Source organism: Engraulis encrasicolus, chromosome 18 (assembly GCF_034702125.1).
Source record: "Engraulis encrasicolus isolate BLACKSEA-1 chromosome 18, IST_EnEncr_1.0, whole genome shotgun sequence".
NCBI classification, from domain to species: domain Eukaryota; kingdom Metazoa; phylum Chordata; class Actinopteri; order Clupeiformes; family Engraulidae; genus Engraulis; species Engraulis encrasicolus.
Window position 1 is genome coordinate 34,767,791 of NC_085874.1, and position 24,811 is coordinate 34,792,601.

General features: G+C 44.7%; 1 protein-coding gene across 1 annotated transcript in view; it reads right to left on the reverse strand.

The window, feature by feature from the left end:
• Window positions 1-24,428, reverse strand: part of prima1 (proline rich membrane anchor 1) — a 64,581-nt gene extending 40,153 nt beyond the window's left edge. The window contains exons 1-2 of the mRNA XM_063223511.1: window positions 23,505-24,428; window positions 21,269-21,416 (exon numbers count right to left, since the gene is read on the reverse strand). Of these exons, the coding sequence (XP_063079581.1) occupies window positions 21,269-21,416; window positions 23,505-23,597 (241 nt within the window). The 5' untranslated portion in view covers window positions 23,598-24,428. The remainder of the gene's footprint in view (window positions 1-21,268; window positions 21,417-23,504) is intronic.
• Between the last annotated feature and the right edge of the window lie 383 nt (window positions 24,429-24,811).

Genomic DNA, 24,811 nt, shown 5'->3' on the forward strand with positions numbered 1-24,811 from the left:
CTTTTTATCTCGCACCCAAAAGCTTTTCGGTTTTCCAAGAAGTTGAGCGCGTCCTCTGCCAATACTTAAAGTAAACAAGCCCCTGCCAAAGGTGTAGAGTTGACTTGGCTTGGATGGAAAGTGGTGGGACATTAATATGGTTAATTGTCCAGTTACGCTAATTTTGAATTACATTTGTGAAAAAGTGGTGGGAACAAGCTAGGGCTACCTCAAAAGTGGTATGGACATCATGCCCCCTCCATCCATATCTAAGTTTACACCCCTTGATGCCCAGTGATGTGTTGGGTCTGTCTGTGTCTTTCCCTCACAATACAACACAGGGGGGTTTGGGATTTTTACAGAACATTAATCACCCACTGGTCAATTTCAGGTTTTTCATGGCCCTACCGTGGTGCTAACGCTAACCCCGGTTCGATTCAGGCCTGGGTCCTTTGCCTATCCTTCCCCGTCTCTCTCTCCCAACTCGCTTCCTGTCTCGTTCTCCAATGTACTATCAATCTCAATAAAGGTTTAAAGTATTTTATTTTGTCTGTCATTTGTCTGTGGATGCTGAAGGGCAGATTAGTTTGTAGCAGTGGCTACAAGCTTGTAACCTGAATTTTTTTGTACTGGCAATTGTTGTCCTCTTCAGTATAGAGGCCTAATAGTGGAACAAATTCTTAGCCTGCTGTCCAAAGCTAGCCTATATGAAAATCCATGTGGACTTCATTACTAGAGTGATGTCCACATAAACTACTCCCTTGAAGGAACTGTCCACCCTTTTTTGATTTTCACATATGTGCAGTATTTCCAAACATTGTTCATGAATGCAAAATGTAATGCAAAATTCACCAGAGTGCAAAACAGCTATGTTTAAACCAAACATTTTCGTAGTCCCAATAGAACATTTCTGCTTACAGTAAACCACGTCACTGCCTTGAACACGCCTCTACCCAGGGCCGTTGGAGCAGCTCAAAGTTGATTGCTTCCAGCCAAAGTGGGTGGAGTTCCCAATTTCTCTGGAGCTCAGAAAGATATTGTATTGCTCTTGACATGACTAGTAGCAACGCCGAAGGTGTTGCATCACTAGGAGGGTGTAGCCTGGCTACCACCCTGTAGCTAACAGCTAGCTTACAGTACGATGCCTGGTGACAAGATTCCATTGAAATGAAATTTATTACTGTACAATGGTTAACAATAGCTGGTGGGATATTGCGTGGGCAACAATTCTTTGCACTAAGCACTGTATCCCCCAAATGCCCCCCGTCACAGGTGCATAGAACACGCAGGTAGGCAGGCAGGCACATACACGTGCACTCCCCACCGCACACACGCACACACATACACACACACACACACTCTGCATCCCATCTGCATGCCGACAGTCACCAGATGGCAGGGTCGTTTCTCAGCCACAACAACAACAACAACATGCACACACACACACACACACACACACACACACACACACACACACACACACACACACACACACACACACACACACACATACAAATTACTGTAGATACATACAGTAGAGGCGCAGATGCAAGCATGGATGATTACACACACACACACACACACACACACACACACACACACACACACACACACACACACACACACACACACACACACACACACACACAAATTACTGATGTTGCCTCTCAGCAAAAAATGACTCCCTCTTCAAACTGCACACTCGAAGTGGTAGCCTATGTGTGTACGCGTGTGAACGTGCGTTTGTGGGCACAAGTGTGCATGTACAGTATATACATACACATACACACAAATGTTTAAGATAAAATGCAACAGAAGAAAAGAAAAGCTCCTTTCCAAAATGAGATATCCACCATTTTTGAGTTTTTGAATTTTAATATTGGAATTGACTGTTAAAGGGACACTGTGTGAGATTTTAGTTGTTTATTTCCAGAATTCATGCTGCCCATTCACTAATGTTACCTTTTTCATGAATACTTACCACCAGCATCAAATTCTAAGTATTCATTATGACTGGAAAAATGGCACTTTTCATACATGAAAATGGGGATCTTCTACATTGTCCGCCATTTTGAATTTCCAAATATAGCCATTTTTAGCTGCAAAAACGACTGTACTTGGACTATACTAGAAAATATTTGTTTATTACTTGGTAAACTTTCATGAAAAGATCAAATTTGGCGATAGGCAACCCAGTTTCAATGAGCAGCTTAGTTGCAGTACCTTTTTGAGCATTTCCTGCACAGTGTCCCTTTAAGAAGTCCTATAATCTATGTGTGACTTCTTGCCATTGACATGTTTTGAGAACATACCTTTTAAAGCTCTATAAAAATGCATTTTGCAATGCAGTTTAATGGAATGCCCAATACAAAAATGTCAATTTCCCAACATTCAACAAAATGGATATATCTCGATTTGGAAAGAAGCTCTTCTAAAAGGTATGGAATGAATAGCAGTAGTGCACTGCAGGGCATAGACCCCAGTGTGGCTATCAGCGTCCATCTTGTCCAACAATTTTCACGTCTCCCTGCTCTGTCCAAAAAAGACATGACCCAAAAAAGCTGCCGGCCGGCCTCAACGAGGGTGAGCACTCATTCATTCGCAGTGACTCGAGCATAAGTCTAGAGCTAGACACACGACAACGGCGCCGCGAGCCAACAATGACGGGACTCATCTGCGCTAACGAAGACTGTCCAAGCCCTTTGGCTGCCCTGTCTCGCTTCGGCAGATAGCCCCCCGCCCGCCCCCAACCCCTTTGTTGAGACTCATTCCTGGACCGATGTCCTTGCACGACATTCTCAACCTTAGCTGCACCCACCACACAACAGCAAACATACGGCCTGTTGGTGCCTCCTAAAAAATGGATGCTCTCAAAGATGAACTCCTTAGGGCAAGAATGGGTGGGGGGAGTTAGTAAGGGGTGTCTGGCTTGACTGAACACAGTAATTGGACGCAGTTTTGAATCTCCAGGGATAAAAAAAGAGAAGAGAGGAGAGCAAGTAGAGGAGTCAGACAGAGCTGGCAAAATGATGATGTGGGAGAAAAAAGCTGCTTAAAAATTGACGCCAACTGTAAATTGATGCTTTAGCATTTTTGAATTATGTAAGAGAATTCAGTGTATGGCTTCTAAACTTTGTTTTAAAGTTAGTGTGGTAGAGTAGATTATGATTAAGATTATTACGTAAACGTAACATGGGACAACTTTCATACTAAAACTACTAGTGGCTAAAACCGACTACAATGAATTGGACTGAAGCAGTTTTCTGTTACAGACAGAAAAACTCAACATCATATTACACTATGCCACACATTCATTCGTTCCACACTACGTACATGTAACCTTTATACTGAATATGATGTAATGACCATCAACCACCCAACACACAGAACCACAGGATGGATCCTCATGGGAATGAACTGGTAATCTGGCATACAGGGCATTTTCCTGGTAGGCCAAGAGTCCCCAGGGGAAATTGCTGTTATTTTTGTTTGTTTCTTTGTTGCTTTCTTTGGAATTTGCCCTCAGTTTAGAGGTGGTGGCCCATATATCCATTTTCAATATTGATCCTTCCCATCCCACATTACGTCACGACCAATTACGACCGATGTATCAGCCATTTTGCACATGAAATACTAGTAGTCTATCACGAACAACGGAGAAACATCCAAAGGACAATATCCATCAGTACATTTTACATCATGTGGACTGAGCCAATGAGGAGATGGTACAAAAACAGGTTGTATGTTTGAGGGGGCAGTTGAAGTTTAACAAAAAAATGCTCGTGTGTTTTTTTGGGCCCTGGCCAGCCCTGATGGAAGCGAACAGTGGGGCACGAGGATGTGAATCGTGACTTAGTGTTCGAGGAGGAGACCAGTGGACATAATGCCGAGCAGGTCGAGCATGGCCAGCAAACGAGCCATGGCTATTAGATTATGCTATTTTTATACCTGCCATCGAGGTTGATTGGGTTAGAGGGCCCTACATGCTTTGGCCAAATTGATTATGAGGAATGGGACCTGATAGTGGTCGGGGCGGATAGACAAAGACCAGCCCTCCTTCAGCTTTTTTTTTTGTTATTCAGCGCTTGAAACAAACCAACCCCTTCATGCAACAGCGGCCTTGACTGGTTTTCTGTATACACAACACAAGGGTCATTTACCTTTTGCCAACACCATTTGGGCTGCAGGTTTGTCATTGGTGGGTAATACTATCTTGAGAGGTTAGCACAAGCTAACAACACCTCCGTGCCATAGTATGCAAAGCTAGAAATCTACAATTGTGATTGTGATTTTAAACATGAATGAGGATTACCAACTTTTTTCAAAATAATTTTTATGTTAATTTTGAATAGTTGTCGCTGGTGATTAGAAAAGGAAGGCCACACAGGCATGCTTATATAAACTAGTATGGCATAGTAATTCTGTCTATTACCTTGCATCTATACGTATAAACTGTAGGCAAGCTCTTTTGTGAACCAACAGCATTTTTAAAACAAAAGTTTTGAGGAAGAGGATGAGGATGAGGATGAGCAGAACTTAAGATAACTAATTTTTTCCAGCCTCTATTGAAGAAGGGTTAGAATGATACAATAGAAGAACACAGGTCCATTAGTTCTTGTAATTTGCTCCGTCTGCATGGAACAGTGCACCTGGCATAGTCCACTCCAAGTGGCCTGTCTTGTCAAGAGTTACTCATGTGTCTGCACAGCACACATCTCTACGTAGACGACATAGTGGTGGTGAAGTAGACGTCAGAAAAAGGAGAGGGGGAGGGAGAGAGAGAGAGAGAGAGAGAGAAAGAAAGAAAGAAAGAAAGAAAGAAAGAAAGAAAGAAAGAAAGAAAGAAAAAAAGAAAAAAAGAGACAAAAAACACTACTTGGTATAAGGTGACTTCAGTGCTGGTGTAATTTCAAGCCCGGCAACACAACATCAGTGACTGGCGGAGGACACAAGTGCTGGCTGGTAGCACCCAAAGTCACCTGATCCGTGGGAGCAATGCCGGATTAACGCACAGGTTAGATATGGCAGCAGCCTAGGGGGCCCCACCTGCCAGGGGGCCCCTGATTGGCCAGGAGTAAAATAAAAAACAAAAAAAACCCCAGAATTTTGACCCAATGCAACATTGAAAAATGTATCTACTGTGTTCAGTACAGTTGGTAGACAAGTTGCCCTCAATTCCTACCTCGTAATTCTGACATTGTCTATGTAATTTTCCTGCAAAATTTGCCTTTCAGGGGGCCCCACAACAACCTGTAGCCTAGGGGCTCAGGGCAATGTTAATCCGGCCCTGCGCTGGAGTGTTGTGGTTCGACCCTGCTAAAGGTCAGCACCATACTGACACTGGGATAGACCTTTGGTCAGCACTATTTGGGCTGGATGCTACTATTTGGGCTGGATTTTTTTGACAGGGTTTCAATTTCGAGTGCTGAACCGACATCATGCATAATAGCAGTAGTCACATAATGCGCACCATCCTGCCAGTGGAACACTGTAATAGTTGTTGAAAGAACTCTACTGCCATAGAGCTTGAAAGTGATGTCACTTCCCCCAAATTTCATGGGACCTCAACAGTGTTTTTAACGGAAAATTGTAGCATGCAATCCAATGGATGCAGTGTTTCCCACAGAAATTTCGGAAACTATGGGGGCAGCCGGGATTTTTTTCCGGGGGGGGGGTTATGTTGTATTTACGCAGCGTAAATGCAAAACGGCAAAACAATGAGTACAGTATGACATTGGTGCATGGAGAAACTATAGGCCTACATTTCAGCCATTTATATTTTGAGAAATAAGGCTACATAAGATTTTACCCATGACATGTATAATAGTAGTACATTGTCATTTATATTATAAATAAAATAAAAATGCAGTACAGTGAATCATTTGTGTTTACAACACAGTTTAATTCGTCCCTCATGCAGGGGTCTATGTAATGAAAAAAATAATAAAACAAAATAGGAGCAGAGATAAGAATTTAAGAGCACTATGAAAAACAAAAAGGGTCTAAGAGGGTAGGCTATGCCTTCCCCCCCCACACACACTTTGAGAATCATGAAATTATCATTATTATTACATGAGGGGTGCTGGTAACAGGGCCAGTTTTTCAAAATTCCTCCCATTAAAAGGGCTGAACAACATATTACACATTTATGTCACCTAACTAATTACTGTCACCTAACTCATTACAACTGTGAAACAAAGCCTGGGGAGTGTTAGTAAACTCATCCCAACTGTCCCTTCTCTGAGGGTTTTTTTTTATTACTCCCAAACCCAAGTTAACTACAACAACTTGACTAGGCTTTTGATCCCTCTGTCTTTCAAGCAGTTGTGGTGTTCTCTATAGGATGTATTTACTCCAGGAGGAAAATGCGAAGGAAATCGTAATTCATTAACAAAAACGGCAATCGTTTAAATTTTGTTGTTGTTGTTTTTTACATTTTCGGAAACTATGACGGCCAAATTTAAACTATGGCGGGCCGCCATAGTTTCCTCAATGTATGGGAAACACTGGGCGGTATTAAAATTATATTTCTATTCCCCTCGAGTTGTGCCACGAGCTCCACATATGTTGTTTCTGATATTTTTGTTTAATTTTTCATACGAAAGAAGGGTGTGTTTCTTCACATTTTTCATGCACACAGTCTCGGGACAAAATTTTGATACTTCTGCATGAATAATCTATAATCTAGCCTCTTAAACGGCATATTTGTAGCCCAGCGCATATACCGTAATGGCTGAAATAAGAAGACATTTACTCGCTACCATGTTGTTAGATGGTCAGCTTAGGTCCCGTGAAATGCGGAACTAAGGGGCGGTACTCTCAAGCTCTATAGCACTATACTGCTAGGACATTACACAGAGTTGGTCCTTGATGTTCCCGTAGCAAGATCATGACAGGTGCCATGCCATAACAGATAAAAACAACTGTGATTAAAACACAAAAGGAAATGTCAAATACAGCTACAACATTTCGTTTCTATGTGCTTAAAGGGATATGCCACTATTTAAAATCGTTGGCCAGGGTTTATAAAGGTGGTAAAGTGTCTTATTTTTCATGTAAGCCGTTGTCTTGCTTTAAGACAAGTTAAAAGAGGGAGCATGTCGCTAAGCTAGTGAAAGTCAATGCATCCGTGTAGCATGCTACATGCTACAGTGATCCATTGACTTTCACTAGCTTAGCTACATAGCTTAGCTTAGCTCCCTTTTTTAACTTGTCTTAAAGCAAGACAGCGCTTAACATGAAAAATAAGACACTTTACCACCTTTATAAACCCTGGCCAACGATTTTAACTGCCATCAGCAAGTAACCCCACTCTCACCAGACGAATGTAGTCACGACTTGCTGCATACAGTACACAATATACGGTACATACAATCAGCGCTCTAAATTAACAACTGCCGACCTGCCAAATGCTGGCGTAAAATTCAATTTGGCTGGTAGAAAAACTAAATTTACTAGCCACTCTACCCAATTAGTGACTGTGTGTTTAACTATTAAGATCAACACCAACTAGCCATTTTGGCTGGTGAAGAAAAAAGTAAATTTAGACTCCAGTGCATGTATGTTCAACTAAAGTATTTTCGAAGAAAACATGTAAATAGAGTGGAGGAATAGAAGGAGCTCCAGAGTCAAATCAGCTTTTCTATCTTCACCCTGCGGCTTCCCACAAGGACAGCAATTTTCACCCAGATCGTTGATGGCGCAGAAAGGGTTGACAGACTGAAGCATGCATATGCACACACAGGCACAGACACAGACTCATACAGACACACACACACTCATACACACAGACACACAAAGTCTCTCTCTCTCTATGTCTCTCTCCCTCTCTCTCACAAACACACACACACACAGACATACATGCAGATGAACAAGAAGCGAGGAGAGCGGAGAGAGAGGAGGGCACTTCTGAAGTCACGCTTCCCACATGAACAGGGAGGGCCGGCTGGCTGGCGGGCGAGCAAGCAAGGAAGGGAGGAAATACGGAAGGAGGCAGAGGCAGAGGGAGAGGTGGCGTGGAGGGTGGTTGGGTAGGTGCGTGTGTGTGTGTTTTTGTGTGTGTGCGTGTGTTTGGTGGGGAGTAGTGGTGTTTGGGATGCTCCCTGGAGGGGAGGGAGAGAGAGGAGAGAGCAGCCGTGGGTTCCCATCATGCCCGTGGGCGGGCGGCGGCTCATCCATGCTCTCGACAGTGTAGCGGCGGAGCAAAGGTCATCCTGGTGCCCGCGGCAACAGCATCCTCCTCTCCTCTCTTGCCTCCCTCCCTCAGCATCAGCACCAACACGGTTAGTCATGCCGAGGAGGCAGGGAGCAGTGTTGCCAGATGTGTCTGATCAAATCCCGCCCAAACGGTGCTCAAAAACCGCCTGGAGGCGCTGAATTACGCCCAATTTCAACAAATTGTATTGATTTCTTAAACCTGCTGAAAACGCCAAATGGACAATTTTTACCGTTTTTACCCACAGACGGCCATCTCAAGCAGCCCAGTTGGACGGGTAACCGCCTAATCTGGCAACACTGACAGGGAGGGAGGGAAGTGCACTCTCACATACACACACACAGACACATGCATGGACACGAACACATGCACACATACACACACACACACGCTCGCACACTCGCAAATGTGCAACTATGAAGATGGATGTTTGCATACCATGCACCGTACTATGAATTTCTGAACATAACGTAAGACCCAGATATATACACAACAAACCTGCACACACCTGTCAATGTGTATAGTTCAATTATATTACTGCACGCACGCACACACACGCACACACTCATGCTGGCACGCACGCACGCACACACACAAACACACACACACACACTTCAGCAGTGTGGCATTAATTTACAGAAATTAGATCTGCTGGTGTAAGGCGGGAGCTCGGATGATTGATAGGATCAGGCTACTGACAGTGTTGGGCTGTTTCCCGCCCAATGGGGCTGCTTAGGATGGCCGTCTGCAGGTAAAAATGGCATTTAGCAGAAAAACCCGCCCAATTTTTGCCATAGAAATCAATAGAATTGGGCGGGATTTTGTGCTTCTAGGCGGGTTTTGAGCATGTTTTGGGGTGGAAATCATCAGCCTCATCTGGCAACCCTGGTTACTGACCCAATCCTCCTCTCTGGCCAAAACCAAATGGGTTCATGCCAGGGCCCACAGAAGAGGACTCCCCGCATCAGCCTTTGTATACAAAGTCCTTGTATTTTGTGTACTACTGTACTGACAGTGTTTCACAGCATTCAAAGCACTTCAATGCATGTGTCGGGATTGAGAATAATGTGCTAGGCCTATTTACGTGATCATGTGCTAGTTCTGGCTTTTTTTTATAGTCAAGTCTAGTTGGTGAGCGTTCTTGAATACCGATCCTACCAAAATGTTACACAGCATTTGCATGAAGACTTTTACGTAAACATGTCTAAATCACAACGTAACTCTGAAGTGTGTGTGAGGGGACGAGAACAATGTGGTATTTACATGGAAATGTGGTATTTTTTTTCTCTAAGTTGGTGAGCTCTCTTGAAAGCAGATCTCTTTCCACAGCCCCATCTCACCCACTTTCTGTCCGCTAAAGGGAGTGAGGGAGGAGGGGTGCTGGTGGGTGGGTGGATGGGGAGTTGGTTTGGCGGCGGGGGGTAGCAGACTTTGGGCACTGAACGAAAACATATCCACGCAGGCTGCAGGGGCTTTTAGTGGAATTGCAGTGTGTGTGTGCCGCCACTCAGGCATCTGTGCCTGGCTCTGCGGAGGGTGAGAAAAGCCTTCCCTGCTCCTCTTTTCTCTTCTCTTCTCTTCTCTTCTCTTCTCTTCTCTTCTCTTCTCTTCTCTTCTCTTCTCTTCTCTTCTCTTTTTTTCTCTTCTCTTCTCTTCTCTTCTCTTCTCTTCTCTTCCCTTCTCTTCCCTTCTCTCTTCCTCTATCCTACCTCGGTCGTGTGTTCGTCAACACTAGAGGAGCAGCCCAGTGCCCAAGCTTTCAATTTCAAGCTTTGCAATAAATCAACACCTGGAATAAGAGCGAATGAGGTAGAGAGAGAGAGAGAGAGAGAGATAAATGAGGTAGAGAGAGAGAGAGAGAGAGAAGAAGAAGAGAAGAGGAGAGGAGAGGAGAGGAGAGGAGAGGAGAGGAGAGCAGAGCAGAGCAGAGCAGAGAAGAGAAGAGAAGAGAAGAGAAGAGAAGAGAAGAGAAGAGAAGAGAGCGACGGCTGATATCAGCGCATTTCTGTTTACTGTGCCTGTGACTGCCGGTGCTGAGTCAGCCCTACTCTAATTATTTACAACATGTGGCAGAAATGTAGGGCATGCGAGGAGGGAATTCAATGTAATATCTTGTTCTGCTCTCGGAGGAGGCGGACGTGTTTCTTCAGAGCTCCTGAGCTCTCTTTTCCCCTCCCTTCCCCTCTCCCCTCTCCCCTCCTCCTCTCACTATCTCTTCCCCGGCTGCTGCACTCTGTCTTGTCTGACTTTAATTTTCTGCTGAGACTCCCTGTCTGTCTCTCTGAAAAGAAATTAACAATGGGATTTGGTCAATGGTCTTTCAACGCAAGGACACCATCTAAGATCAATTACATCATCAACGGTATGTGCAGGTCAAAGTGGAACGTCAGGAGGACGACCCAATGGAAGGGACGAACTTTGCCTCGATTGGCGGCCTGGTGCTATGTGAACTCGTGGGGGAAGTGAACGTCATGTGTCTGGCTCCGTTAAACATTGAGGACGTAGAAGATGTCTACACTTTCGGCTACTTGGGTGGCAAGTTTCCTTGGGAATTGGATTATCCTTGGAACGGCTGTACGCATTTGCTCAAAGATTTGGGCAGCCATATAGGGGCCCCAGGCTGTCCGGCTCAATTGACCGGTTGGGCAGTGAGATTCGAGCACAGAATGTGGTCGTGAATCGCGCTTTGGAGGGTTTTTTTGTGGCAGGTCAGCGCCAGATGGACAAATTGACTCTGAAGTGATTGTGGCCGAACATCGCCACCTTGAAGCGATTGATCGCCGCATTGATGGACTTGTCGCGCACGATCGCCAGATGGAATCGATCGGTTTGGGAGATAGGTTGCTCGAAATTCTGCTGTACGTGAAACGTGTGGCCAGTCACATGAGAATTTACCGCAGAATCGTAAAAGGAATGTCTGCAATAACCCAAACATAAATCTTATTTTGCTTTGGCGCCCCAGCTGCAGCTGCAGCGACCTGACCAAGGTCAGGACTCTTATCTCTCCTTGGAGGACAAGCAATGTCTGGACTCTCTGCCCCCCTCAACTACCACAGGCACCTGGGGAGACGTTTTTCACATTGCTATGGGACAGTGCAAGGCCGTCCCTGGGACGGTTTGAGCTATGGCTCAGAGTGGGGTGATAAGCTATCCAGTGCCCACCCCTCCCCTCTCTTCAACGCCTCCTCCGCGCGCTTTCTGACCCCCCCCCCCCCCCCCCCTCCCCCCGGTCCCCCCCCCCTTTGTACAATGTCTGCGTCTCCACTGCTTATAGCCATAATGAGGTTTTTTGTCTATACCTTGATGTTGTGTTTGCAATGTGGAGCTATGGAATCTTTTTCTCCTCATCCTTACCCAATGTTGTCTAACACTTGTCTAAAACCAAGATTTGTGAAGGTGGATGCGCGCAGTAGCGCAGTTCGTCCCAGGTGTACTAAACTTTGTATTAGTTTACGCTGCTACTAAGTATTGTACCCGAAACACAATTTCGTTGCCTTTTTGACAATTGACAATGACAATAAACTCTTGATTGATTGATTGATTGTAATATCCGCACAGACTGTTGTGCTGCCTGCCGTGGTGACGGTCGGCGACAACACCGACTGGAGGGATGACTTGGAAGAGACGAGATGAGCCGTGACTACAGCTCAAACCTCAAACTGGCACACACACACGCGGACGCGCACACACGGGTGCACGCATGTGTACACACGCACCCACGCACACACGCACATACGCACGCGCGCACACACACACACACACACACACACACACACACACACACACACACACACACACACACACACACACACACACACACACACACACACACACACACACACACACACAAGATGAGCAAATGCTGAAGAGAAGTAGATAGGAACTTAGTACAGATCACACAGAGACTTCAGCAAAACAGTCAAATCCATTTGGATAAAATTCATGTTGTGAATAAATGTCATTAAGACCCTGATCCTTTCTTATGCAGCAGAGTAAGTGCTTGTTGCACTTAGTAGCCTATGTACTGTATAGCCCAGAGCAGGCTGTTTTATGGAACCAGTATTTTGGTCAGACCCATGCAGGCTCCATCAGCTGCAGCCATCCCCGCCGGGTCCCCTTTGCCTGGAGGCCGTCTGTCTGTCTGTCTGTCTGTCTGTCTGTCGACTTCCTGACGCAATCTTTGGGGGGCCACGGCTCCCAGCCAATAATTGTCAATCTGCTAATGTGCTTCTATTACTGATGTCCTCCAGGACAACCTGGGCCAGAGTGCAGCGGGATCGATCCGTATCCCGTCAGCAGAACAGACGCTCAGTAAATCAGAGCGAGGGCCAGGGTAGGGTAGGAAGGAAGTAAGGGAGGGAGGAAGAGGAGGAAGAGGAGGAAGGGAGTAGTGCCTGGGAGATCCTTTTTGAAATGACAGCTGACAGCAGTTGACACATGGAGCGAAGGAGTGGCAGGTAGGGCTCAGGGCAACATGTTTGTAATTGTTTGTAGGCCTACCTACATTGAATAGCTGCCATAGCTTGTTGACCGGACCGCACTGCTACAGAAATCAGAGGAAGAATCAGGAATCTCAAGTAGACCTCATGGTTAAAATGTTTATGAATTCATTTACAATAAACGCAAGAAAAAGATTTCAAAGTGTACTTACTTCCATCAGCTAAATCTTGAATCAATGTTCCGTACCTTGACCGGGAAGGTGCACAATCTTTTTAACCCACACTGCTACACTCTCACCATCTTTAAAAGTTTGTTGCTGTCTCCATTATTTGGCTAATTTGGATTTTGTCTGAATTGGCCTCACAATTACTGTCTAGGGCAGTGTTTCTCAACCTTTTTTTAGACGAGGCACCCTTTCAATTCATGAAAAACCTCAAGGCACCCCAAAACAACAAGCATGGCATCGCAATGGCATCACATCCAATACCACAAAAGCTTAGAAAAGTAACACATTCGGAGACGTTCGAAGTTGCTGCTTCATCTCAGACAGGCTGTGTAGGCCATAGAAGATGGCCAGGCCATGGTAGATGAAAGATTCCACTGACACTAAGCATTAAGTTTAAGTAGCATTTAGACAACTATGTATTATATTACATAAATGTATTTATTCATTTAGTGCCCCGGCACCCCGGTTGAGAAACACTGGTTTAGGGGCATATCCAAATATGTTCTTGAAAACCACCTTAAACATTTCTTTTCAAAAGAATGCATTTCACACCCAAGTGTTTAGGGGTGTTCACTGGTATTCCCTAATAAGTTTGAAGGTGAAATATGGCTTCTGTAATTTTTTTATTTGCCATTTTATGAAAGAAAATATATACAGTATATTTACAAAATGCTACATAAAACACGACAGCCATGTTTTTCTACAAAATTGTTATGGAATACCAGTGGATACCCCTGGTGAGTTGCATACTCTTGAAAACAAATGCTAAGTGTGGTTTTAAGAACAGATATGGACATGCTCACAGACGGCCATTCTAAATCCGGTTGAGACAAAATCCAAATTCAAATAACAGAGACAGCAGCAGACAACTCTGAAAGGGGGCTTGATGTTCAAAATAGTGCACTTGTCCTTTAAATTGGTATTACTATGCACAAATCGACATGCAGTCAAGTGCAAATTAAAAAGAACCAATGGAACATCTCCATACTTGTTAGTCCACAACAAAGTCAAAGCGAATTTGAGTTCGCAAAAAAGTCAATGTTGACAGGGGTTGATGTTAAAATGTATATTCATTTTAACCAAGCATTGCTGTGCCTCGTTCAATGTAAAACCAAGGGAATAGGTGAAACAGGACACATTCTATTCAGACAGCAATGACATAAAGAAAACTAAAGCTATACTACATGGGTCTTCAATTTCTCCTTGACTTTTCAAATGGTGTTGCTAGCGACATCTTTGTGGCTTGCCCTACTTTAAAAAACACAACCCAAGACAAAGTCAACCCTCATGTATGGAAATCCCTAATCTTGTTTCAGGGTTAAGCCAAGTGTGACCATGACAAGCTATTTTTATGGAAAACAGTTGTCCTTGTCTGTTGGAAAAGGCACAAGAAGAATGCCATAGGGTCATAGGTTGTCTTAACTCAGGAAATGGAATTGCACGTTTCCATTCCACAATACAGTACCTGCAATAAAAATAGGTGGGCCTACTGGCAATAGCACCATCACTTAAAGGAAGTGCTTCTGGGTGTCCTGAAGATATGGCCTACCTGTCGAGCTATGCTACAAACCACTCCAGGGTCAGCGCGGTTAGTGTTGGGTTAATGGGCAGCTCATTTCGATGAAGCGGCCTCATTTCGAAAGAGCTCCGGGAAGTCCTTGGTTGTTTTGTGTCCAACCTAATTTTCATTCAGCATTCTGATTCAGACATCGAACTACAGTACTTGCCCAATGGCTGCATCTGTATTATGAATGAAGTCTTCAGGGCGTCCCCAGGGTAATAACGAGAGTAAGGCATGTTCCATTTAATGGGTTACCTCCTTTCATAACCCACTGTGTTGCATAACATCTTTATCAACCTACCAATGCTTTTCCACCACAGCCACAATCAGGGCCACTGACAGCTTTGACTGGGCCCGGGACAAAAGCATGTGAACGGGCCTACCTCTCAATACACACAATGTAAAGGGGTCCTCCCAATTCTGGTCCCCCTCTTTTCTTGGGCCCGGGACAACTGTCCCCTTTGTTCCCCCTGTTGGCTTCCCTGTCCACAATACTGTAAGAAGCACAGGGCTATACAGCAACTGGGCACCAATGAACCAACAACCTTGGGGTTCTGCTCGTGACTCAATTGAATGACTGGGTTCAGCTACAGGAGAGCAGTGCATACATAAGGAGTCTTCGTTTAACATGTTGCTGTGACTAACATGTATTGGCAACTGGAGCTGTGAGGGTTGTGGAACGAACACTGTCGGCCTTGGAGATGTGAAGCGTTTAGTTTGCTTGGGGTACCCAAACAGCATTGAACATGCGATGGCTATCTCACTATTACAGTGTGACTGAGACTTCTCAGTTTCCTGCAGCGCCTCAAGTGATACCTCTACTTAAAGGTGCACTGTGTAATATTTTTAGCAGTTTATTTCAAGAATTCATGAACGCATGTATGAGTACTCCCTTAAAGGATAACTTCTACCGATTTCGAAATGCAGTTGTAAAGCTCACACTACCCTGGCCTGGTCAGTCCCTGAGAATAGTTTTTTTCTTTTTTAGACCTTTTCCGAGATTCTGGTCATGGCAATGGGGGCAGAGCATGTTTACATTTCAAAAAAATATCTTGATTTATTCCCAATAACATCCAAAAGGTAATGCAACATCAGCAGACAACTAGCAAACAGTGATACATTTTGGGATAATATTTGGAGTAGGCCTATGTGAGAAAGTTTGGTAACACTTTATTTTAGGGATACATCTATTAGCACTAATACATACAATGTTAATGCCTGCATAAGTAACTTGTAAGGCATGTACTAAGCAAACGCTAAGGCCTACTAGGTCCTTAACTAAGGTTAAATTGGTAATAAATCCCTTATTGTGCATGAACAAGACATTTGTGAAAACATGCCTAAGAATTTTTTATTTTGATTTGTACATGGCTTATAATTTACTTATACAGGCACATTGTATGTATTAGTGCTAATACATTTATCCCTAAATAAAGTGCCCCCATTAGAGTAGCTCAGATCTAAGAAAGGGCTGAGGCGAAAAATGCAGCATCACCGCGTTCTGACAAGTAAAGGGCAGCGTGAGCAATACAACAGCATATTGAAATTGGCAGAAGTTCTCCTTTAAAAGGGTATTTGGGGTATTTTGCCCCTTCTCCTGCATGGGGAAGGGCAGTAAATATATCAGGGATTGGGAGAGGGGGCTGCATGGGTGCCGCTAGGGGGGGAAGGTATACACAGATTCTAAGGGCCCACTGACAGCACTGACAGGGGCCCTTAAGGCGGCCCAAAATTCGAATCTTTCATGGGCCCCAAATTTTCTGGCAGCTCCCCTGGGGGGCTGACATGTGAAGACAAAGAGCACAAGGCTGTGCTTGTCATATCACGCCAAACATTTCTCTCTTGACCATTTATTTCTTACAGAGATGATTAATTAATTAAAAGGGATCTAAATGTGAAACACAAGCCTCTCTCATTTTTTTTTGTGTGCTGAAACTGTATCTGTAGTCTGAAGACTGATATACCTTAAGCCTGACGTAAGATGGATTTGGAGAAGGTTATTTATACAGGGCCTATAAAAAGAAATCAAAAGAAAACACAAGTCTCCCGGTCTCTAAATAGAACATTGCCAAATACGCCTGCACGGGTACAGGCTACGATCAATTTGTTGCTGTAAAGACCTCCCACTGCCCAAATAATGACACTGCTCCGGGAGCAGGACCTGGGGATGGGGTTTCCAAGACTCACATGGCCGGCTCGGCTGGCAACAACTTGCTTTGTGGCTAACCAAGCTAGCCATGTGTGTAGTCCTGCTCCTACGTACATTCCCTTTTTTGGGCTTAAAGCAGCCAGATCCCCCCCAGAAGAGTCTAGCAGCCTCAGCAGGAGCAGCAGCAGGCAGCCACTCTGTGTAATCTTCCTCCTCTAATCTACGACCTCAGCAGCTTGTTTAAAAAAAAAGGCAGCTAACTGATCGGGCGATAAAACACAAGTACTCTTGTCAGTGTGACATTCTGAGCACATTTAAGAGACGTGTACAAACAGTTCTTCTGAGCACAAGCTCAGAAAAGTCAGCCATTTACGCTATTAGTGTTTACTGGCCTTGACTTGCCGTGACCCCATTCAAACAGGTTTAAATAAGGCTGTCTTGTTGGAAATGTAAGTGTTGGTGGGTGAAGTGTTGCACGGTGCTATAGTTGCAGTGGCCTTGTTTTTTTGTGTTATTTTGTCCCTCTCTGTGCTGTCAAATCTCTGGCTTGTTAAGTCACCCAAGGCAGGGGCTGCCGTTGTTGTTGCCACAGCTTCATGACACACATGGCAGAACACGTTTTCCCCAGCCCGAGAACCAAAGACAGTGTCACGTTCGGGGCTTTGATTGCCACACAGCAGAAGAAAAGTTCTGGTTTAATGTTTTTTTTTCTCAAGAACATTTTAAAGGGAAAAAAAAGGAAAGACAGGGCAGTCGGCTTTAATGTAATATGCCTTTTTACAGTACCCTCATTTTCTGATAAGAGTCTGTATCTTTTCAAAAGCGTGCTAGTACTCCCTCCAGCGCATCTTAGTTAAGCCATTTATCACATCTCTTGATGAAGTGCAGGTGCAGGAGTCCTAATGGAGTATACGTTGCTCATGAATATTTTCAATGACTTAATGCAAGGGTGGATTTTTGCCCAAAAGCGATGGCACACACGCTGACTCTTTCATCTGGCTGCTTATCAAGAACCCAGAAGCAAAATCCTCAGCACTTTTTGCCAGATGCCATAACAGCGAAGCAAATGGCAATTTTGTTCAGAGGGCAACGCCGTGCAATCAGAAAGCAGAACCAGCAACCTTGAATGTGGTTACATGCAGTATTAGAGCAGCCATGTTCAGACACACAAAGCCAGCTTGCAAGCTCACCAACTGACTGCTTCACCAAACGAGGGCTTTTCCTCAACAAAAAAAACGGTAGGTTACAGTACCTACAGTTCCTCTGTCGACAAACCCTTCAGCTATTCTGCTTATGGAACACCACATGCATAATTTGTCTGGACTGCAGTAGAAGTATCATCCACCCGTCTGAACATATATATTTAAAGCAAATTCTGCCTGATGCATAATATCAATAAATCAGAAAGAGTTTGCCCCCTTGCACGAGATAAATGGCGCCCTTCGCGCCCGACGCCTAAAGTGATTGATCCAAAAGAGGGGTTGCGGCAGATTGATTACCACCACCTTCTCCATGCGCAGAATTTATTGATCGGGCTCTCCTCCACAAAACACACGAGGCCCTCAGTGGAGAGAACCCCCGATGACAGATTTAAAACATAAACTTCGAGTAATAAACCGGATTGAGCTCGGTGTCAACAGAAACAGCCACATACTTTACGGCCGGCGGCATAATTCAAGGGGAGGACAGTTAGAAGCAAATGAAAATGGTCCTGGTCCAGGAAGGCAATTTATTAGCCGGTGGGGCTGGCACGCGGCGGGAGGAGGCAGGAACTTCCTGGAACCATGACAAAAAAAATGGAATACGCCGTGGCCGTGGCTCAAACAGCTAAGCTAAGGCACCGTACTGTATACAGCTGGGGAGAACCCAGGTGATATCCCGATCCTTTTCCATCTCCATTCCCAACCATTTTCTGTCATCTCTTCCCTGTCACTATCAAATAAAGGCACAAAAATCCCGGAAAATATACTTAAACAAAATGGGATACAAATCTCAGGGCCGATAGCATATAGCGAGGCTGTGGGACCCCAAATACCCAGCAACAGCAAAATGACACTGGTTGGCACTGGTGAAATTCAGTGTTGACGATCAGTTATATCAACAAGCACCTTAATTTACTTCATATTTGAGGAATCGCTTTGAATGTGAGGAATCATTTTTTTAGCATGCTGCCACCATGCGAGACAATAACTAAGACACATACAGAGTACAAATAATTATAGGCCTTCTTTTATTTTGCATGCTAAGCCGAAATAAAAGTATAGGCCTGTATTACATTTACATATTGTGCAAAGGGTGGCCTCGAGTGGCCTCTCTGTTTATCTTGAACATAAGAAAAACATGCAACATGACACAGGTACGATTAACATAATTCTCCTGTTTGGGGAACACTTGCAACACTTCAGGAACAAGACTGTGAAGAAGACAGTCAGTCACTCAGCCTCGAAAGTGTATATGTGGCAAATGCGACAAAATAAAAGTTGTTGGTCATTTTTGTTTGTTGTTGTTGTTGTTGCTTGTGCTGTTTCTCTGCTAAAGTGCTAATGCTCCCAGCAGGGTGGCTCTGCCTCACCGGAGCTCCTTCAGGACAGCTGGGTGCTGATGCTGCTGCTGCTGCTGCTGCTGCTCAGAGCCACTGACAACTTTGGCCGGGCCCGGGACAAATTCATCTGAAGGGCCCCCTAATCCAATATGCAATGTAATGAGAACCCAAAAGCTGGGCCCCCCATTTCTCTGGGCCCGGGAGAAGTGGCCCCTTTGCTCCCCCCTTGTCGGCTTCCCTGCTGCTGCTGCTGCTGCTGCTGAGTACGGCCCCTGATTGCATCGCAATGCTCCACAACCAGATTAGCCTCAAGCAAGGGACCAGCTACTTTTGTCTTTGTGTGAGTGTGTGTGTGTGTGTGTGTGTGTGTGTGTGTGTGTGTGTGTGTGTGTGTGTGTGTGTGTGTGTGTGTGTGTGTGTGTGCATGCGTGCGTGCGTATCTGTGCATGCGTGTGCGTGTGCGTGTACGCGTGTGTGCGTGTGTGTGTGTGTGTGTATGTGTGTGTGGGCGTATGCACTGTAGGCATGTACCTCTCTGTTCCTGCTGCGTGTGTGTCTGTGTCTGCTATGTGTGTATGTGCATGATCGCATACAGACAAGAAGAGTATAAAGTAGAGATGCACCGGATCCTGATTTTTAGGATCCTGCCGGATACCGGATCAACTGCTTAAGATCTTGCCGGATCCGGAACCGGATATCGGATCCTACGAAAGGGTTGAAACACATAGCCTACTCGCACATGTGGGCCATTTTTATCACGTTGGCTCCAACTATTTTGACTGAAAAGCCTCGGCTAACGGATCCTGGTTCCTGGAACCGGGTCCGGATCCTGTGAAAAACCCTATTATCCTGCCGGATCCGGAACCGGATCTTGGATCCTAGCATCTCTAGTATAAAGCAAGGAAATGGTGTTCCTCTTCTTCTTACACTATGAGAAAGTAACCACCCCTAATAGATTCATCTGAAATGGCATGACTCTGCAGATGGAGCATATGGCCAGAGACACTGAATGTATTACCCAAAGACCGACAAACAGATAGACCTAAACATACCATCTGTATACTGTATACGTAGCTATGATCCCAAGACTGTTTGTGAAGGTTTCTTCTTTCAGAGTAGACATGCTTTCAACGCTTTCATTGATCATTCTATTTCCAAGTAAGTTTCCAAAGGAGAGAGGGCACTCACAGGGACTCAATACTTGGAAAATGCCAAAAGTTGCTTGGTTTGACTGTACAGTGTACACACAGTAATGACCCTACATAACAACTTGAAGAAAACAAACCTTCCAGGTCTCAGCAATAAGCAACGTCAATAATTGAGAGTGCTCACTAAACAGTGTCTCAGGCAAAAGCTTCTCTTTCTCCCTCAATGTATTTCACTAATGAAGCTTCCTGAATATGCGACCAATGACCATCTAGTCCTTACGATTTATTGAAGAGATACAGCAATAACACAATTTTGACAAGTGTAGAATAATCAGTCGTACAGTATGTGTAATGTGTATGGTAGAATACACTCTCTAGTCAGGAAGAATGTAAAAAAACAAGGATTGTTGTAATGCATTCTTCCTGGGTGTGCACATATTGTGTTTCCCAGTATGAGCAAATCAATTGCCCATACTGGGACAAATGAAGGCTACTACTACTACAACACACTCATCTGCTCACAGTTTGCATTGAATATGCCCCTGCCAAGACTCTTCCTTCCTTTACCCATCTTTCAACAAGCATCTCTCTCTCTCTCTCTCTCTCTCTCTCTCTCTCTCTCTCTCTCTCTCTCTCTCTCTCTCTCTCTCTCTCTCTCTCTCTCTCTCTCTCTCTCTCTCCCTCATTCTACTACTACGCACTAGGCCTACTGCTACTATCTGTAGTACTGCCACTTAAACATGTTTTAAGTTTTACTGTACACTGTATATTGGCGTAGATATCTTCCAGAATAAGACATGCTTATATACTTATACATGTAGGCACTTGGCCGATAGAGCAGATTCTGATTCTCTCTCTCTCTCTCTCCCTCCCCCTCTCTCTCTCTCTCTCTCTCTCTCTCTCTCTCTCTCTCTCTCTCTCTCTCTCTCTCTCTCTCTGGGTCAGGGTGATGTAACCGTGCGTGTCCTGGGCTGGAGAGAGGAAGTAAGGGTAAGGAGTGGCACTCACCAGTGAACATGATTCTGGGGGGTGGCGGTGGCGGTGGCGGAGGTGGCAGAGGAGGGTAGGGCCGACACTGGCAGGCCAGCTGGCACCTGGTGCCAACCGAGTCCGTTACAGTCCTAGGGCATGACCTCTGTGGCTCTCCCAGGGCAAGCTGTGAAGGAGAGAGAGAGAGAGAGAGAGAGAGAGAGAGAGAGGAGAAGAATGAGAGATGATGAACACAGTAGGGTAGACAGGTGTGTGTGTGTGTGTGTGTGTGTGTGTGTGTGTGTGTGTGTGTGTGTGTGTGTGTGTGTGTGTGTGTGTGTGTGTGTGTGTGTGTGTGTGTGTGTGTGTGCGTGCGTGCGATAAAGGTAAAAGGAAGAAAAAAGTGGGCAAAGTGTGAGAAAGAGAGAGAGAGAGAGAGAGAGAGAGAGAAAGAGAAAGAGAAAAGAGAGAGAGAGAGAGAGAGAGAGAGAATAAGGAAAGAGAATATAATGAGAGATGGCGTGCACACCCACACCACGGGAGGATATGCAATGGCAGATTAATCACATATAGTAGGCTACAGTAGGCCCTACGACCTTTCTGAGTCAGGCGTCTGTCTATGTGTTACTTCATGCACTAACTAAGCCCTGTGGCCTACTGTAGGCCTTCTGTGGCTTCTCTTTCTTCCATTTTCCTTCTCCTGTAGCCTTCCATAAATCATACACACTACGGTACAGTATTGCCAAATCCAAAACGTGCGCACCTTGCACAGAGAGAAAGGTACGTTCTACCGTTTAGGGTACCTAATTGGGTACAACTGCCTATCACTTGACCTACGGTACCCTTTTCTGGAATTAGGACAAAATGTTGGTTTTAAGTCGTACGTGTTCCATAGTATAGAGTGTCAATCGAGTATCGTACAAGAATAGTGTCCTACACTATTACAGTGTCGGTACAAAAGACAGGAGCAGCTTTGTATCTGGAGCCAGTGTAAGTATTGTACCCCCTGCGCACCCTGATTTCTTTGTGTGTATTTCACCACGTCGGGGTCAGTGCCATTTCAATTTCACACTCTGTGCAACGGGAGGGAGTAAACATTTCAGACACTGCCTGTCTCCCATCTCTGTCACTCACTTTCAGTGCTTTTTCTGGGTTATGTTTTGTTTAGAGTGTGCACTGTTCCCTTTACTCTGTCTTCCATCTCTTGCATAATCCCCCTCTTCCTTTCACTCCTTGTTTAACTCACAAATCTTTCCCTTCTTTCACTTCATTTATGCCAGTGTTCTTCCAACCAACCAACCCATTTCTCTCTCTCTCTCTCTCTCTCTCTCTCTCTCTCTCTCTCTCTCTCTCTCTCTCTCTCTCTCTCTCTCTCTCTCTCTCTCTCTCTCTCTCTCTCTCTTTCTTTTTCTCTGCACTCCAGTGCATGAGCTGTATGCTCCCTCCCACTGTTGAAGGCTAAGAGGCTGTGGGGGCTGAGAAGGTTGAGGTCTCTCCTCTTCTCTCCTCTCCTCTCCTCTCCTCTCCTCTCCTCTTCTCTCCTCTCCTCTCCTCTCCTCTCCTCTCCACCGCTCCTCGCCAGCCAGTTGCTGTGTGTGTGCCCACGCATGCTGTGGTATACCCACCACACCGCACGCCTCTAAACGGTTGGCGAGGAGAACAGGGGCAATCCCTGATCCCTGACACAGCTGCCTCCCCCTCTCTCTGAGCAGCAAAGCGTGACAATATACTTAACACTGACACACTCAGTTTACTCGGCAACACATGATCATATCATGTGGAAAAAGTGAAGAGTGATGGGAGGCTGTAGGAAGCACTAGCATTTAATACAGACTAGGCTATGTAGATGATTTTGAAAGATATATATATATTTTTAAAAACATTTCTTACAGATCACACACCTTCAATTTTGTCTGCTCAACTCCATCTAGATAAAAATGTGCTGTGCAAGAAAATGTGCCTGCTATGCTCTTCATTTATGCTCAATTAAAATGTCTTCAATTGCAAATATGATCCACAGATTCTTTCAAGTGCTTTACATTCAAATGTAACTCGGAGACCAAGATGTCACTCTGAATATTGTGTACAACCAGCAAGTAGCCTACTACATGAGAAACTGTTGTAGATGCTGTTCTGTTTACAATGTTTAGGCTACCACTTCACTTCAGTTCATATGATGGTTAACTGAGACGCTTACAACCCATCATATAATTTGGAGTGCACTATGCACCACTTTTAAGATGAATGCACAATGATGCACAATGAAATGACATACCTGAAAGACAAGGGGCAATGATGTCAAAAAGAATGGGCTGAACACGAAGTGCCAAAACCCGAAGATGAACGGAAATTTGTTTCGGACCAACATCCCTCCTTCGCTCTTCTCAAAGCCCACCTCACAGAAAAAGACGCGTGGGTTGCATACGAGTCGCTTATTTTTAAGAACTTAATCCAGTCCTCCAGGTTCGCCAGCGGATTCTCTATTGAGTTTCTCCACAAATGGTGTCTGCCACATTCTTGTCCATTTATCACGATGGTCGGTGGCATGGAAGATATCGCAACGACATACGTTTCACCGAAAAAATATAATGAAAAAATGAAAAGGAAAGAAAGAATCCCGTGATCTACCACTCTAAAGTTTGGTCCACTTTTTGGAGACAGGATGCACAAAGATGGGTGTCCAGACCCCACGTTAAGGACCAAAGTTCTCCAGAGAGGAAGTGTGGGATACGATACTGACAGGGTGCACAAGGAATCATCTCTTGTTGTGCATGGAATGAAATAGCGCCAGCTCGCCGCAAAAGTTATCTCTGCTGAAAATATCAAAACGCATGTTTTATTAACACGCGCAAAAAGCAAATTCGGCCCATGTCCTTTAGCGACAGATTTGCGGTAATTTCTTTTTAATGAGACGGAAGACTCTCATGTTAGCCATACCGTCTAGGGTTGCGAATAAACAGTCCTGCTGTACCAACGCTGCCTAAAATAAGAGATATATCCCTTTGTCCGACTTCAGAGACTAATTTAATGAGAGAGAAAGTGCGCATAGACCTATAACGAAGCTGCAGAGATGCCAGCCGACGACAGTAGATCCACGAAGGATGGAGGATAATGTTTAAGGAGATCGCAGCGTTGTTCAGTCGGCCAACGCTCGGAGCGAGTTGGAGGGATATGCCAAGTGCAGGAGATACACTGCGACCACAATAGTGTGCGTGTGTGTGAGTGAGGGAGTGAAGAGGCAGAGAGAGAGAGACAGGGAGAGAGAGAGAGTCCACGCCATAACCTGATCCTGTAACTATAGACAGCCCACTGAGCTAAAAGCTTGGATCTCCTGTTTGTGCTTATATGAATGACAGAATTTCAGAATTGTAAAAAAAAAACACAAAAAACTGCATTTCTGCATTTATTCCTTTTGAGTGAACACACCTTTTTGCACCTATTAATTATGGAATTACAGTTACACTCATATTTCTTCCATTTTGACCAATAAGACGAGTCAAGCAAATTGTAACAATAAAATAAACTATAGATGAATGAGTTACTCTATGTTTATGTTTATACCTTGTTGTGGTTTTTGGTCAT